The sequence below is a fragment of the Dendrobates tinctorius genome, unplaced genomic scaffold, assembly GCF_039654945.1.
Source record: "Dendrobates tinctorius isolate UK_male_01 unplaced genomic scaffold, ASM3965494v1 ptg000241l, whole genome shotgun sequence".
NCBI lineage: Eukaryota > Metazoa > Chordata > Amphibia > Anura > Dendrobatidae > Dendrobates > Dendrobates tinctorius.
The window spans coordinates 1,728,354-1,746,393 of record NW_027361908.1 but is presented as its reverse complement, the minus strand read 5'-3'; the positions used below and the strand labels follow the sequence as shown (position 1 = coordinate 1,746,393).

The window sequence follows — 18,040 nt, the reverse complement described above, 5'->3', positions numbered from 1 at the left end:
TCACGAAAAAACAATCTCTGAATCACCGGGATCCGTTGAAGCGTTCCTGAGTTATTACCTCATAAAGGGACACTGGTCAGAATTGCTAAAAACGGCCAGGTCATTAAGGTCAAAATAGGCTGGGTCATGAAGGGGTTAAATCATGATTTTGTTACATATATTGCTATTTATTTATTTTTAAATTGACATTCTTTCTTTATATCTAAGAAAATAACATTTGTAATTTTTGCAACTTTCTAATTTTAACTAAGTACTGGGGCTTTTGTAGACTCCTTCCTGTGCTTTTAGTAAGAGTTTTCAGTAGGGTTCCATATTATCAGAGGTAGGATTACAATGACAGCTTCTATACATAGCTAATAGCACAAGATCCACTATGGTTGGATTCTGACTCTCTGTACATGTGTTAGCTCCTGAAACAACATGAAGTTAAAATCTTTAAAAAAAAAAAAAATCCCTAGTGGCTAATGGAAAAGTTGCAAGGCTTCTATTTTTATATTTTTAAAATTGCAAGTTGTGATAAAGAACACAAAAGATGGCAAAAATGCATATAACCCAAAAATCTGAATTAAGCAATGAATAATTTTACAGGTGGCAAAGCAGTTAACTCTTTCCGGGCCATAAGTTTATTCAGTCACATTGATAGGCAGTTTCAAACTATGGGACCAATATGTCCCTTGGTCCTTAAAAGGGGAAACGAGTTTGCCACCTCTGTGTGTCTAATTGTTAGGCCGGGATCACACACAGCGAGATACGGCCGAGTCTCGCGGGTTAAAACCAAGCTCTGGCACCGGCACTCCGGAGCGGAGCGTGCAGCCGCACAGCAATACATGGAGCTGCACGCTCCGCTCCGGAGTGCCGGTGTCAGAGCTTGGTTTTAACCCGCGAGACTCGGCCGTATCTCGCTGTAGTGTGACTCCGGCCTTACTTTCTTTTACATTCTATGCATTAATTCCTCCCACACGCACCACTCTTCTACTAGTTGGTTACCATTGCGGCTCTTGATTGGCGGCATCGGTCACATGATCAAAAGGAATTTGTTTCTTTAGAGCCTGTTGCATATTTAAAAGCAATCAAGGGCAACACACCCTATAATTGTCTTGTAACACTGGTGTCCTGGATGCTAATGGGCAAGGTGAACATCTGCAAAGAGTTTGTATGTTCTCCACGTATTTCATGGGGTTCCTCACGCTCCAAAGCAATTTAGATTGTGAGTCACAATGAGGCCAGTGATGATGTCTGTAAAGTGCTGTAATATGATGGCGCTATGTACCGTAAGTAAATAAAGTCTTGAGTCTTCTAGTTATGGAAAATAAATGAGTTGTGAAAAGTGTATAATTATTAACTGTAAAGTATAGCTGAACATTATGTTAAAGATATATAGTTAGGCTCTGTTCACGCAGACACCATGACTTTTTTATGCTTTTTATACAAGAGCCATCATGGATAGGACACTGTCTTCATGATCTCCCCAGGTTGAAAATTCTTTCAAGTTTACCAAAATAATTTGACTTGTGTGTAATTTAATGCTAAACATCCTTTGATTTTCTAGCTAGGGTTTAGCTATAGGGGTGCAGAATGTCTCCAGTCCTGTATATAACCCACACGAGACCATCTAATATATAAAGCTCAAGTGTGTGTATGTCCGGGATTGGCATCCGCACCGTCGCAGCTACAGCCACAAAATTTGGCACAGTCACACGTCTGGACCCCGAAAGTGTCCTAGGCTATGTTGAGGCGAAATTTTAACCCCGCGCGTTCCAATTCACCAAACAATTTTGCCCCTATCTACATAATGGGGGGGGGAAAGTGTGTATCAAGCCCCGCCCCTCATTATGATGTCATAATGGTTGCCATGGCGACGCTGATGTCATCATAGGTTGCCAGCCCCGCCGCTCATTATGATGTCATAATGGTTGAATATGGGATGGAGGATGGGTATATGGGCACTGGACTATGGGATGGAGGATATGTATGACGGGTATGTGGGCATGGGACTATGAGATGAAGGATGTGTGGTGGGTATATGGGCATGGGACTATGGGATGGAGGATGTGTGATGGGTATATGGGCACCCGACTATGGGATGGAGGATATGTATGATGGGTATATGGGCACGGGACTATGGGATGGAGGATAATTATAATTTGCTATAACTAACCACAGTTGGTTACTATGCCCGGGCAGCGCCGGGCTCTTCAGCTAGTTTGTTATAATAGTGTAGACACAGATTCTAAGATTGTTATTTCTCCTTCACCTCATTGGGGGACACAGGGCCATGGGTGTTATGCTGCTGCCACTAGGAGGACATTAAATTAATACACAGAGAAACTAACTCCTCTGCAGACACCCTCTGCTGGCTCTACCTTGAACCAGTTCTTGCTTAGTGTCTGTAGGAGGCACTAGGGTCTGGCTTAAGACCCCCGACTTCATTATTTTATTTTTATTTTTTACTTTTTCCTATGGATTGAAGGGGCGATGGGGCCTTTCAAGGTCTCGATCTCCCAATATCATCAACAGGTGGGAACGCAGAGTGTCGTCTCCCCGTACCCCCTTCTGCAACCTCAATGCCATGCCTGGTCTCTCCTTGGGGGCGACGGATCCCTTTAATGGGTCCGCTCTCCCCACACCGATAACAGACGGGAACATGGGGTGTCGCCCCCACGTACCCCCTTCTGGAGCCAGGCCAGACAAAATGCGCTGCCCTCCCCCCAAAGGATTACTTCAGGTAATATGCAGAGGCTCCCATCGGCATCCGTGCAGCCCCACTGCACCACCGCTGTCAGAAAGTGGATGATGTCAGGAGGTGAACGAGCCCTCTCCACCTCCCTGTCAAAGGGATGGTGGATTGAGGATGATCTGCACGGCCAAAAATTTCCAGCTGTGGCCCATTCACTGCGCACTCGGCTCTGCTTCATCTGGCCTGTGAGTAGCGCAGTGTCCGCGGTCGGCTCCTTCTCCAGGATGGTCCTGGCCCTCAGAGGGATAGGTGTCCTGTCTGCTGCGCTCCCACGTCAATCGCCGCCGCCGCAAACTTAGTCCTCGGCTTCTGGCCGGGATAGGCCTAGCTCCGCCCACTTCTAAGGCGCGCCCGCATCCCGGCTCCCTGCCTTTGACTCCACCCACTTTTTCTGGTGCTTCTCATTCCTCCCGAGAAGCGCAGACTTGTTCTCGGGCCAACATTTCCTGTCATCGCACGTGTAGCTACAGGCTGGCGATTCCATCACTTCTGTGTGACTACAGGCTCCTTTTACACCGCAGCGCAGATTACCTTCTCTGGGGGCACGGACACAGGACCTGGGTAAGCTGGTACACGGCGCTTAACCTCTTCCCTGCAGCAGCCTCTAAGCAGCATTTTACATGCAATATGTCTCAGTCAAAGGCATATAAGAAAGCTGATAAGACACACACACAGTGGTGTATGCCTCATGTACCACATGTAATGCCCCACTACCACGGAGACACCGTACTGCAATCTGTGCAGCCTGCGACCCCCTCATGCGTACAGGAGCCCCCTGCTAATGCCGACCCTGGTGGACTTAGCCCACCCGAGTGAGCCACGTCACTGGCACAGTCCATGGCTTCCCTGGCTAAAGCTATAGAATCCGTCCGTGATGCCTCCTCAAGCCAGGGCATCGGTTTACCCTGCCTAGAAGGCCCCTCAGCCATGCGAGAGTCTTCCTTAGATGGGCCAGACAGCAGCAGAAGACATACAATCTGCTAGAAAACGTCCCCATAACTCATCCCCCTGGCACTCTGGTGCCTCTGCGTTCGCAAGCTCTGCCTCCCGCTCCCCCTCACCAGGGGTTTGCAGCGAACACGACTCAGAATATGAGTCAGATGTGGCTGTGGACCCAGACTCGCTAGAGTACCAGAAGTCTCTAGATTCTTTCATTGACGTGGTCAATAAGTCTGAGAGTAGACTAAGAACCTGGAACTAGTCCGGATCACAGTGTCCTTCAAAAGGACCAGACGTCCTCACAGGGTTTTTGCTAACCTCCCTGAGTTTACGGACATTGTTCAGAGGCATAGAAGTCGCCCGGACAAGTGATTCACAGGGCAAAAGTCGCTGGAAGCACGGTACCCCTTTGCACCTACTCCTAAGAAAGGAGTGGACTGAGTCCCCTGCAGTGGATCCACCCATATCACAGATCGCTTCCAAAACGCTCCTGTCTTTGTCTGACGGCTTGTCTATTAAAAACCCCACTGATCGACAGATTGACAACCTTGCTCGGTCAGTCTTTGAGGCTACTGGAGCAGCACTCTTCCTTTCCTTTGCCACCACCTGGGTGGCCAGAGCTATGGTAACCTGGGCAGAGGCTCTAGCTAAGACCAGTCGAGACAATAACCTACCTCCCGAGGCAGTCAGTCTCGCTTACCAGATTGCCCGGGCCGGGGATTATGTGGTGCATGCCTCCCTAGATGCAGCTAACTGTGCAGCGCTTGCAGCTGCAAACACCATTACCATCAGGAGAGCCCTATGGCTCCGAGAGTGGCGAGCAGATTCCGCTTCCACAAAATCTTTTGACTTCCCCGCCTTACCAGAGCGGGCGTTTGTTCAGAGATAAACTTGACCAAATTATCTCGGATGCTACTGGAGGAAAAAGCTAATTCCTCCCTCAGCAAAGACCCAGTCGACCTTTTTGGAACCAACACCAGCTTCACTTCCGGCCTTTTCGCAGCACCGCAAGCTGGTCATCCGCAACCGCTTCCTCTAGCTCTGCCTGTCCCCCACTCAGGGACAGGGATCCACAACCTTCATTCAAGCCCTCTCATTCCTGGAAAAGCAGACCCTCACGGTCCGGACCCAAGGGTACCTTTTCCAGCAAGTTCTCTGCTCAATGACTCATTGCAGTATCCGGAGGACACAGACAGGGTTGGTGACTGTCGACTCTTGTTTCGTCAAGTCTGGCTGGCGGTCGTTCACGACCAATGGGTCAGACATCTGGTGTCCTCCAGATACAAATAGAATTTGCTTCTCCCCCCAACATGCTTCTTCCTGTCGCGTCTTCCAAAGACGGAAGCGCATACAGCCCCATTTTATCAGGCCATATACGCCCTTCGCAACAATGGAGTCATCGAAACCGGTTCCACACTCAGAAAGGTTCAAGTGGTTTTACTCAAACCTGTTCGTGGTCCCAAAGAAGGACAGAACCATGCGTCCCATCCTAGACCTAAAACTGTTGAACAAGTTTGTCAAAGTGCATCATTTCAGTATGGAGTGTCTCCGTTCTGTCATCTTGCTGGAGAAAGGGGAATACCTTGCGTCTGTCGACATCAAGGACGCATATCTTCACATTCCAATCTTCTCAGGTCACCAAAGATTTCTGCGCTTCGTGATTGGAGACGAGCACTTTCAGTTAACTGCCTTGCCCTTCGCTCTCGCCACTGCCCCCAGAGTGTTCACCAAGGTCATGGCAGCTGTCATGTCTATTCTGCACTCTCGGGGTGTGGTGATTCTGCCCTACCTAGACGACCTCCTCATCAAGGGATCATCCCTTCAGGCCTGTGCAGAGTGTCAGCATCACTGTGGACACTTTCACTCATTTGGGTTGGCTGGTGAACGTAAGCAAGTCCATCCCAGCAAATCTCCTTTTTGGGGATGATCCTGGATACTTAGAATCATAGGGTTGGAAGGGACCTCCTTGGCCATCTGGTCCAACCCCCTGCTCAAAGCAGGATTCGCTAAATCATCCCAGTCAGATGTCTGTTCAGCCTCTGTTTGAAGACTTCCATTGAAGGAGAACTCACCACTTCTCGTGGCAGCCTGTTCCACTCATTGATCACTCTAACTGTCAAAAAGTTTTTTTCTAATATCTAATCTGTCTCCTCCCATTCAGTTTCATCCCATTGCTTCTAGTCTTTCCTTGTGCAAATGAGAATAAAGTTGATCCTTCTACAATGTGACAGCCCTTTAGATATTTGTAGACAGCTATTAAGTCTCCTCTCAGTCTTCTCTTTTGCATACTAAACAATCCCAAATCCTGCAACCTTTCCTCATAAGACAGGGTTTGCAGACCGGTCACCATTCTGGTCGCTCTTTTCTGAACTTGCTCCAGTTTGTTGATGTCTTTTTTAAAATGTGGTGCCCAAAATTTGACACAATATTCCAGATGAGGTCTGACCAAAGAGGAGTAGAGGGAAATAATGACTTCACGTGATCTAGACTGTATGCTTCTGTTAATACATCCTAGAATTGCATTTGCCTTTTTTGCTGCTGCATCACACTGTTGACTCATATTCAGTCTGTGATCTATTAGTATACCCAAGTCTTTTCACATGTGCTGTCACTTAGCCCTATTCCTCCCATTCTGTATATGCTTTTTTCATTTTTATTGCCCAGATGTAGTACTTTGCATTTCTCCCTGTTAAAAACCATTCTGTTAGTTGCTGCCCACTTCTCCAGTTTATTTAAATCTTTTTGAATCCTCTCTCTCTCTTCTCTAGTATTAGCTATCCCTCCTAGCTTTGTGTCATCAGCAAATCTAATCAGTTTACCCTCAATTCCTTCATCTAAATCGTTGATAAAGATGTTGAACAATACAGGGCCCAGGACAGAGCCCTGTGGTACCCCACTTGACACATTCTTCCAACTGGATGTGCAGCCATTTACGACCACTCCTTGGGTCCGATTACTAAGCCAGTTATGAATCCTCCTAACAGTTGCCTTGTCCATTCCATACTTAGTCATTTTTTCAATAAGGATTGTATGAGAGACTTTGTCAAATGCTTTGCTGAAGTCAAGATATACTATATCTACAGCATTTCCTTGATCCACCCAATCAGGGATTCCGTCATAGAAGGAAATTAAGTTAGTCTGACATGACTTATTAGTTACAAACCCATGCTGACTCTGTTTAATCACTTCATTCTTATCCAGGTACTGACATACATGTTGCTTAATAATTTGTTCAAAGATCTTTCCTGGTATAGAAGTCAGACTCACCGGCCTATAGTTGCCTGGGTCCACCTTCACCTTTTTGAAGATAGGAACAACATTTGCTCTTCTCCAGTCTTCTGGCACTTCTCCTGTTCTCCAAGAATTTTCAAAGATTATGGAGAGGGGTTCAAAAATTTCTTCTGCTATCTCCTTCAGTACTCTGGGGTGTAATTCATCTGGACCTGGAGACTTGAATTCATTTAGGTTAGCTAAGTGTTTCCTCACTATCTTTCTGTTTAGATATCCTGGATTCTTCTATTCCCTTAATAGGACAGTGAAGAACAGTTGATGTTACATTTCCTTTCTGAGAGAAAACAGATGCAAAATAGGAATTTAAAAGTTCAGCCTTCTCAACATCCTGTCTTACCATTTCATCATTTTCATCCTGTAAAAATCCTACAGCATCTTTGACTTTTCTTTTACTTTTGACATATCCCCAAAATCCTTTATTATTGCTTTTGACATCTCTTGCAAGCCTCAATTCATTTTCATTTTTAGATAATCTGATTTGTGCCCTGCAGGTTCTGCAGACAGCATTATATTCTTTAGATATGCCTCCCTCTTTCCATTTTATAAACATGTTTTTCTTCCTTTTTAGCATGTGCTTAAGTTTTGTGTTCATCCATCCTGGTTTCCTTAAATGCTTCCTATTCTTCCCTCTTTTCGGAATTGTTAACAACTGTGCTTTTGAGAATTTCATTTTTCAAGATTTCCCATCCTTCCTGGACATTTTTGTCTTTAAGGATATCCAGCCGTTGGATCCCTCCAATTCTCTTTCTGAATCCCTTTAAAATCTGCCTTTCTGAAATCTAACCTTGACGTCTGAGTCTTCACAGGTCTTCCTCCTCTAGTTATCCAAAATTCTAAAATAGCATGGTCGCTACCTCCTAGGGTCCCAGCCACTCTTACCTCCTCAACCATTTCCTCCCTGTTTATAAGGATTATATCCAAGGTAGCAGTTCCCCTTGTTTTCTCCCCTACCTTTTGGAAGATAAAGTTGTCAGCAAGAGAGGATAAGAATTTCCTTGACCTGTTAATTTTGCCTGAGAGAGATTCCCAACAAATGTCTGGATAGTTGAAATCTCCCATGACAACTATGTCATATTTTTTGGAGAACTTGGCCATTTGATGCATAAAGAGTTCATCCATGTCTTCAGCTTGCACATGCGGCCTGTAGTAAATGCATACAATGGTGTCCTTTCCATTGTTCTGTCCTTGTATTACTCAAACAGTTTCCACAGAACTCCCAGTCTCTGAAGCTTCAATCTCTGTGCAGATATACGCGTTTCTAACATACAATGCGACACCTCCTCCTCGTTTATCAAGTCTGTTTCTTGCAAATAAGTTGTATCCTTCTAGTCTTGTATTCCAATCATGTGTATTGTCCCACCTAGTTTCAGTGATTCCAATGACATCATATTTCTTTTCCTGTGTTAGTAGTTCCAATTCTCCTTGTTTGTTGCCCATGCTTTGTGCATTAGTATAGAAACATTTTTTAGTTTGTGGTAGGTTTCTCTTCAATATTTTTTTTTAATTAGATTATTTTGTCTTTGTTCTTTCTTTTCCACTTCTAATAGCAGAGTTCTCAATAGCATTTGTCAGGTGTATGACTTTTTCTGGTCTTTTGCTTCCCTTCCCATGTTGTTCCAGTTTAAAGCTTTCCTTACAAGTGTAGCAAGGCGACTTCCAAATACATGCTTTCCAGTCTTCGTAAGGTGCACCCCATCTCTAGCAAGTAGTCCATCGTATAAGTAATTCACTCCGTGATCCAGAAATCCAAATCTTTGCTGACGGCACCATCGACGTAGCCAGTTGTTCACCTGCAGAATCTTATTCCACCTCCTTGTTCCATGGCCATCCACTGGGAGGATGGAAGAGAAGACTGCACTTCCAGTTCTTTCACTTTCTTGCCTAAGTCTTCAAAGTCTCTGCAGATGGTTTCCAGGTCATTTCTTGCGGTGTCATTTGTCCCCACATGTAGTAGCAGGAATGGGTAGTCATCTGTAGATCTGAAGAGTCCTGATATCCTGTCAGACACATCTTTAATTTTTGCACCTGGAAGACAGGGTTGATAATTCTCTCTCCAGAAAAGATCTCGGCACTGATCCAGGGAGCCCTGAAGCTTTCTCTTGCCCGCCCCCACTCCCTGCGGTTTGGCATGCAGGTCCTGGGGAAAATGGTAGCGACAATCAAGGCAGTACCGTTTGCTCAATTACATCTCCATCCTCTGCAGCAGGCATTTGCTGTCAGCTTGGGACAGAAATCTGGCCTCTCTGGACCGCCGGTTTCGCCTGTGTCCCCCTGGATCAGGCAGTCTCTCAGGTGATGGATGTTGACGTCCTCAGTTGGGTTAGGGAATGTCCTTTCTTACAGTCCACTGGTTGGTGGTGACGACGTCCATTCAAGAATCGTGTCTCCCGATCAATATTCTCGATAATTGGGCAATCAGGCTAGCCTTTCAGCGATTCCATCAACGTCTGACTGGTCAACCCATTCGGATTCAGTCAGACAACGCCACAGCGGTGGCGTACATCAATCGTCCGGGGCGCACACGAAGCAGAAGAGCGATGCTCGAGGTAGCACACATTCTGCAGTGGGCCGAGACAAACCATTCAGTCATCTCTGCAGTTCATATTCTGGGAGTAGAGAATTGGGCGGCAGATTTTCTCAGCCGTCAGGGTATGGCCTCAGGAGAGTAGTCCCTTTATCCGGAAGTTTTTCAGCAGATTTGCCAGCACTAGGAAAAACCGGATGTAGACCTCATGGCCTCCAGGCTAAATGCCAAAGTTGCGGCATTCGTTGCTCGGTCCCGCGACCCATTAGCCATCGGGTCGGATGCCCTGGTGCTTCGTGGCATCAGTTTCACCTCCCTTACATTTTTCCGCCGCATCCGCTAATTCCAAGGGTCATCCAGAAGATCAAGGCAGAAGGAATCCCGGTGATTCTCATTGCACCAGACTGGCCACGCCGAGCATGGTACGTGGAACTAGTGCAACTAGTCGCAAACATTCCCTGGCGGTTACCGGACCGCCCAGTCCTTCTCTCTCAGGGCCCTATTTACCGCCAGAACTCGATAGTGCTGAGTTTAACGGCCTGACCATTGAATTCTGAGTCCTAGCCCAGGCCGGTTTCTCGCAACAAGTGGCTTCCACCATGATTAACGCTCGGAAACCAACATCCATGCTCATTTACCATCGCATCTGGAATGCCTTTCTCTCTTGCTGCAAAACCTGCAGATGGTCTCTACTTGTGTATTCTATCCCTTCCATTTTGGAGTTTCTCCAAGCAGGATTAGACTCGGGCCTGGCTTTGGCTTCTCTCAAATGCCAAATTTCAGCCCTATCTCTCCTGTTCCAGTGAAGGATAGCTTCCAAATCACAAGTTAAGACCTTCATACAGGGAATGTCGCATCTTGTCCCTCCCTACAAGATGCCACTAGAGCCTTGGGACCTTAATTTGGTCCTAGGTGCCTTGCAAGAGGCCCCCTTCGAACCTCTGCAGGACGCATCGCTTACACTTGTTTCTTTGAAAGTTGCCTTTCTTGTGGCAGTAACATCAATCAGGCGGGTCTCGGAATTGGCGGCTTTGTCTTGCAAACCTCCATTTCTAGTTTTCCACCAGGACAAGGTGGTGTTGAGAACGTCTCCATCCTTCTTGCCTAAAGTCGTCTCTTCTCATCTGAGTGAGGACCTAGTTTTGCCCTCATTCTGCCCAGCTCTGACCCATTGTACTGAGAAAGCTCTCCACACTTTGGATTTGGTGAGAGCACTCAGGAAATACAGTTCCCGAACGGCGTCTTTCCGCAAATTGGATTCCCTCTTTGTGTTTCCGGAGGGACACATAGGGCCTACCTGCTTCTGAAGCTACAATAGCCAGATGGATCCGTTCTGTGATCCAAGAGGCTTACCGTGTCAGAGGTCAGCCCATCCCAGTGGGGATTAAGGAACACTCCACTCGGTCAGTGGGGGCCTCCTGGGCCATTTGGCATCGGGCGCCGGCACAGCAAGTTTGCAAAGCTGCGACTTGGTCCAGCCTGCACACGTTTGTTAAACATTACAACATTAATTCTCAATCTTCTACAGATACAGCCCTTGGCAGATGGATTCTGCAATCGGCAGTATCACATCTGTAGGCCAGATTTAATTGTTTGGTACACAAGGTTTCAGCTGTCGTGCTGTTTCTCACCCAGGGACTGCTTTAGGATGTTCCATGGTCCTTTGTCGCCCAATGAGGCGAAGGAGAAACAGGGATTTTTGTGTGTACTCACCGTAAAATCCTTTTCTCTGAGCCACTTCTTGGGGGACACAGCACCCACCCTGTTAGCCTGTTGGCTTGTGGTTATTCTTTGGTTATGACATAATGCGTTTTTTTTTTTATTTGGTTTGTTTGCTAATTACGAGATCCTGCTGCATTGGTACCGAACTGGTTCAATGTAGAGCCAGCAGAGGGTGTATACTGCAGAGGAGGAGTTAATTTCTTTGTGTATTTGCTTAGTGTCCTCCTAGTGGCAGCAGCATAACACCCATGGTTCTGTGTCCCCCAATGAGTGGCTCGGAGAAAAGGATTTTATGGTGACTACACAAAAAAATCCCTGTTTTTGTCAAAGCTGTAAGCTTAGAAATATATCATGGACTTGGAAAAAAAACACCCCATTCTATTGTAAAAGTAAGAGAATGATATCATTTTTTTTTATTTTTTTATTTTCAGCTTCATATTCCTTTTCTACACCTGCTCTTTTCATATACTAAATTTTCACTTTTTCTTAAGCAAGTTCTTGAGTTTTTATCTTTTTCTTTAATTAACAAAGACGTGTTTATTCAGTGCTAATTTTAGATCTTTTTTTTTTTTTTTCAGGTTTCCTTTTTATTTTGAGCTAAAAATTGCATTTGTAATTTGGCTTCTTTCACCTTACACCAAAGGCTCTAGTGTGTTGTATAGGAAGTTTGTGCATCCAACACTGTCTAGTAAGGAAAAGGTATGTTTACTTGCTTTCCTGTACGTTTTTTTTTTTTTTTTTTAATTTTTTAACTAGCAATATTGGTTTTGTGTTTGTATCAGTTCATGGGGCACTAGATATTTAACACTTTACAAAATGTAACGTATAATAAAAATTACATTAAAATAAATACACAAATGAGAAAAGGCGCATAACTACCAGGTTGTCCATGGAAAATGTTTAGTGCCCCATAACTATTTAACACTTTCAGTGGCTAAGAGCCACAACCTGCTTTTAGTACTTGATATGAGGAAGATCCATAAGTGTTGCCCAGAAAAGAGTCATGGAAACCTTATTGGAAACCTGGCCTAGTATAGATAATAATCTTCCTGTGGCTTAACATTGGGCTGAGTTTTTTAATGTGGCTCATCAGCTAGTGTGAAGAGTTCAAGGGGTGTTCTCAAGTATGGAAGTGTGTCTCTTTTTCATTGGATACTTGATAGCTTCCTAATTGCTGGGGATAAGACTGCTCTGACCCGCAACCATCCCAAGAATAGGGCTAAGGAATAACTTCCAAATTTCTTGGGGTCCAACCACTGGGACTCCCCTACCCCCCCCTAATTTTGAGGACTGGGGCTCTGAAAAGCCCTTTGTGGATAGTGGTGGTTAATCATGTGCACTGCCGCTCCACTCATTCTGTATGGGACCTCCTGTGTGCAGTAACAATGGAGTGGTAGCATACATGATTAACCACCACTCCATTAGCTCTTAGAGCCCTGGTTCTTGGAATCGGCAAAGGTCCCAACGGTTGGACCCCAAGCGATTGGGGAACTAATCCCCTAAGGGTACCGTTACACTAAGCGATGCACCAGCGATCCCGACAACGATATGGATCGCTGGTGCATCGCTAAGTGGTCGCTAGTGAGCTGCCATACAGGCAGATCTCACCAGCGACATAGCAGCGGTCGGGGGTCGCTACTTACCTGTCAGACGCGGCGATCCTGACGTCCTCCCGCCCGCGTCCACGCGTCGCTCGTCGGCGCCACAGGAAGCCCAGCAGGAAGTGCCTGACGCGAAATGGTCTAGGACGTTCTCGCGCGATCAGTGATAGCCAGTAGAGGAGCCGGTCGGAGGTAAGTATCACATGTAGCGATATCGCTAGCAATATCGCTGCTACGTCACAAAACGAGTGACGTTACAGCGATATTGCTAGCGATATCGCTATGTGTAACGGGCCCTTAACCCTGTCCCAACCTTGAAAATACCTCTTTAAGTTGCTTTGATCATAGTATGGATCAAATAATAGTTTCTAAATATGGAATGATATAGCGGCCGTTGAATAAAAGGTAGAAGATGTAATACATATGCTGTTGCATTGATATCATTCCCATTATTTTTTCTTTTCAATTACAAATTACTGGTAACTACAAAATGCTACTATGACCATCATTTTGAGGCTGGTGTTGCAGTTTTAAGATATCATACTACATTGTTGAATTTAGAAAGAAGACATATTGTACAGCATCAAATAAAGCTGTATGGTACCTTAAAATCATGTGTACTAGTTTCTGGAAGTTTGACTTCAAATGATTAAAATTCTTGTATGTGCACCTATAGGAGATTGATGAGTACATTGCTCAGGCGAGAGACAAGAGCTATGAAACAATGATGCGTGTGGGCAAAAGGGGCCTAAATCTTGCTGCGAATGCCGCAGTGACAGCAGCTACAAAGGTAAAATGACAGTTTACTACAGAAATGCATCACTTATTTGAAAATAATTTCATTATTTTGCTCTGTCCCTTCCATAATTATCTGTATATCTGTATTCTAGAATTTTTGATAGATCCTCCTCATCTTACTTTGGAAGATTTCTAGTGAGAAAACAATAGGGTTAGAGAATAAAATTGGTAATGACTGTATTCACCTTCTTACATCACTTTAGTTGGAATATACGAATAATCTGCATAAAATAAAGCAAATTTAGGGCTTTTGAACAAAGGACTGTACTGATGTTGAAAAAGCTAGGAAGGTTTGAGCTTGGTAGCCTTGAGAGAATATGGAGATGGTGAGTGAAGCTGTGGACGAGAAAGGGCTGTAAAAACTGGGTACAGTTCTGGGCACACAGCCTATACACAGCATGGCTCCATAGTATGGAGGCCTATAGAAGTTCTATGCGCTGACTTAAAGGCTGTCAGACTCCATTAAGTTAGCTTTGATGCAGCGTTTTGGAGAAAAACCTACTTTAAAAGCCTCTGGGGACCGAGTTGAGCTGGAGACTAGTCGGACAGGCGGCTTCTCACTGCCTGCTGTCTTTGACCGACAGACCTCAATTGCACATATATTCAAAGACCTCTCCATCCAAGGCAGCAGGCAGGCAGAAGCCGCCAGGGATCAGCCTGTACGACTAGTCTCCAGTGCAGCTCGGACCCGTGCCACAGCGTTTCAGAGTTAAACCTTCCGGGCTGAGATAATACAGCCAGTGTCTTACCCTATGGATCGGGCAGCATATATTTCAGCTGTCAGGTTCCCTTTAATATATACACAATTAAAGAAACCTAATAACAAATGAGGGCTAAGGCAATAGTTTATGAACATGTTTTCTCCATACACAGATACAGCCCTCACTGTAGGTAACATTACCCAAATATACTATGAAGAAATGTATGAGTCAATGCCAGTTCACCTGTCTACACTTATAGTAGCTGCACCTTCCCTCCAATATGTGACAAATGCCAAAGTTCAATAAATAATGCAGGAATAAATTGGTCTTTTACTTCATGGATTATGAATCAGAATATACTGTATATCCAGATATTAAATGGCATATCAGGTATCAGCATAATTACTTATCTCGACATTTTATTTACAAAGGACACAGATTGCTAGTACTGCATAGACAGGTGCTAGGATCAATATATGGCACAGAATGAGGAGAAATAAGGTAATAAGGACTCATGAACCTTTTTTTTTTGCAGTCGTATGATCAGGCTCTAAAAGAAGCTAAGCTGTAATTCTGCCTTGAGCTTTACTTGTACACGTCCCTTACCATGTAAGAAGATACAGTCATGAGAAAAATTAAGGATACCCTCTTTACTTTATTCGATCGTCCATGACAGCACCACCTGAGAGAGGGGATCCGCCCTTTAGGAACAGGAAACCTACAGATACAAAAAGGGTGGCACCTCTCCCACGCATCAGTTGGTTTCCTGTTCCTAGAGGACAGGACTCTCTACAGATCGTCCGTCAGAATCATCATGGAATACCCAGGCCGGCTGACCGACCCAGGTAGCGAGGGGGTCTCCTACCTCGGTCAGTGCGGGGTCCCTGGAAGCGCCACGGTGGGGCCGGGTAGGTCACCACGACAGTGGACGAAGCAGGTGGAGCAAGGGTCCGGTGGATGCCGTCTCCAGAGCCAGCACCTGGTAGGTATGCCCCGGTGCGCTTCCCCAGGCCCGGTCCTCCGGGTCAGTGCTGTCTCCTGGCCGGGCTCATGGCGGCGGACGCGGGGGGTGCTGGCACTCCGGGCGGGCCTGCGCGGCTCCTTCGCGCGCGCTCCCGCAGGGCTCTGAGCGGCGGAAGTGACGCGGCGGAAGGGGCGGAGCGATAGCGCCGATACCGGAAGTCGGGTGCCGGCGGCCTCCGGCGCGCGCCGCGGGTGCATGCCGGTCCGGGGGTCGCGCGGCGACCCGGCGAAGGCGAGGGGGGCCGGAGCATGGGGGAGGGAACGCAAATGCCGGGTGGGTGGTGCTAGGGCAGTATGCCTGCTGACCCGGACAGGAGGCCATATAAGGCAGATGGGGACGCCGCTGGGGTGCTTCTGAAGGCCCCAGCAATGGAGACGTCGGAAGCCCCCTTAGTCCAGCAGAACGAGACGCAGGAACACCCGCAGAAACAGGCGAGTGGCCAGCAGAAGAGACAGAAACGAACCAGCGACCAGAGCCGCGAAAGTTCCTCCAGAAAGGACCCCCCTGCCTCCCTCCGTGATCCGGTACCTGCCTCATCTGCATGGGTAAGAGATCTCCGTGAATGTACCCTGATGCAGTGTTCCTTTATGTTTTTTTTCAGGGGAAGAAGGTTACGGGAAAACAGAAACACAGGGAATGTGCCCTCTGTAGTTCCCCCCTACCAGATGGCCACCCTAAAAAATTATGCCAGCCATGCATACGGCAGACGGTAGGAGTTATTACGGACAGGGAGTCCAGGGGTAGATTGTCAGGCCCTTATACTCTCCCCCGTTTATGCAGGTAGCGGAAGAGACACCTGACTTCACTTCAAACCTGAGAGACATGATCAGGGCAGAAATGAAAGCTTTACCTCAAAGAGAACCTTCTAGGAGAAGAGAGGCTAGTGGTTCGGGCTCGGAGGCCTCAGTCGCCCCTGGGAAAGGGGACAATTCCTCGGACTCCTCGGCCTCCTCGTCGTCTTCCTCGGATGAAGACTCTAGCCGGTTCTGCTTCCCCTTAGAACAGATGGACAAATTAGTGAAAGCTATACGGTCCACCATGGGGGTAGCGGACAAAAAACGAGAACTCTCAGCACAGGACATTATGTTCGGGGGGTTGGACCCCAAAAAACGTAAAGCCTTTCCATTGAACGAAAAGGTTCAGAGCCTAATTGATAGAGAATGGAAGAGACCGGAGAAAAGGGGCTCCATGCCACCAGCCTTTAAGCGGAGATACCCCTTCGATGACCCGGTAGTAAACAGATGGGATAAAGCCCCGAAACTAGATGCTGCAGTAGCCAAAGCATCTAAAAAATCCGCCATACCATTTGACGATATGGCCTCCCTGAAAGATCCGTTAGATAAGAAAGCAGATTCTTTCCTTAAAGGGACATGGGAGATGTCAGCAGGCGCGTTAAGACCAGCGGTAGCTGCCACCTGTACAGCCAGATCCATGATGGTCTGGCTAGATCAGCTAGATTCCGAACTAAGAGATGGAGCTTCAAGATCATCTATTCGGAAAAATTTACCCATCATTCAGAATGCCGCAGCGTTTTTAGCCGATGCTTCTGCAGACTCTGCAAGAATGGCGGCAAAAGCCGCAGGTCTGTCTAATGCAGCGCGAAGAGCGCTCTGGTTAAAATGCTGGCCAGGAGATATTCAAACCCGGTCCCGTCTCTGTTCCATTCCCTGCGAGGGGGAGTACCTATTCGGTCCCGTCTTGGACGAATTGTTGGAGAAAGCTGGAGATGACAAAAAGAAATTTCCCAGTCTCCCGAACCCCTCGTACAGACGTCCCTTCGCCAGGAAAGGGGTTTTCCGGAGAAGGTCGTCCAGAGATCAGGGCAGATGGGATGATAAAAAAAGGAAAGGTACAGGATTCATGTTTGGGGGAGGGCGCCAGGAAGGTCCAGCTCGGGACACGAAAAAGCCGCCCCAATGACTAGTGGCCCCAGTAGGGGGAGACTAGCTGCCTTCTACCCATCCTGGTCTCTGATCTCCAATAGCAGCTGGATATTGGGGATAATAGCCGTGGGACTACGACTAGAGTTTTTCTAGGGTTCCCCTTGATCAATTTAAAATCACCCCACTCAGGTCATCTGCGGCAGAACAAGCTGCCCTGGAAGCCGAGGTTCATAACCTGTGCGCTAAGAAAGTCCTGATAGAGGTTCCAGAGGAAGAATGGGGGAAGGGATTCTACTCCCCTCTGTTCCTGGTCCGCAAACCGGACAGCTCCTTTAGGACAATAATTAACCTTAAAGCCCTCAACAAATTTTTGGTCATACGTCCCTTTAAGATGGAAACGATTAAATCTGCAATAAAATTGCTGTTCCAAAACTGCTTCATGGTGGTGTTAGATTTAAAAGACGCATACTACCATATACCCATCCATGCAGGCCATCAGCGGTTCCTCAGAGTGGCGGTTCAGTTGGATGGGTCAATTCGACATTTCCAATATGCGGCCCTCCCTTTTGGAGTGGCAGTCGCTCCCCGAGTGTTTACTAAGGTGATAGCGGAGGTCATGGCCCATCTACGTGAATCAAACATTCTGGTGATCCCCTACCTGGACGATTTTCTTATTGTAGGTAAAACGGCGAACCATTGTTTACAACAGCTACAAAAGGCAATGTCTGCCCTAGAACGGTTAGGATGGTTGCTGAACGTCAAAAAGTCCCGGTTGCAGCCAATGAAAGTCCAACAATTTTTGGGCCTAACCCTGGATTCT

General features: G+C 46.7%; 1 protein-coding gene across 2 annotated transcripts in view; it reads left to right on the top strand.

The window, feature by feature from the left end:
- The window catches only part of REEP2 (receptor accessory protein 2), a 56,844-nt gene that overhangs the window by 13,992 nt on the left and 24,812 nt on the right, over positions 1-18,040 (top strand). For both annotated transcript variants that reach the window (XM_073556890.1, XM_073556889.1), the window contains exons 4-5: positions 11,792-11,912; positions 13,491-13,604. In XM_073556890.1, the coding sequence (XP_073412991.1) occupies positions 11,792-11,912; positions 13,491-13,604 (235 nt within the window). The remainder of the gene's footprint in view (positions 1-11,791; positions 11,913-13,490; positions 13,605-18,040) is intronic.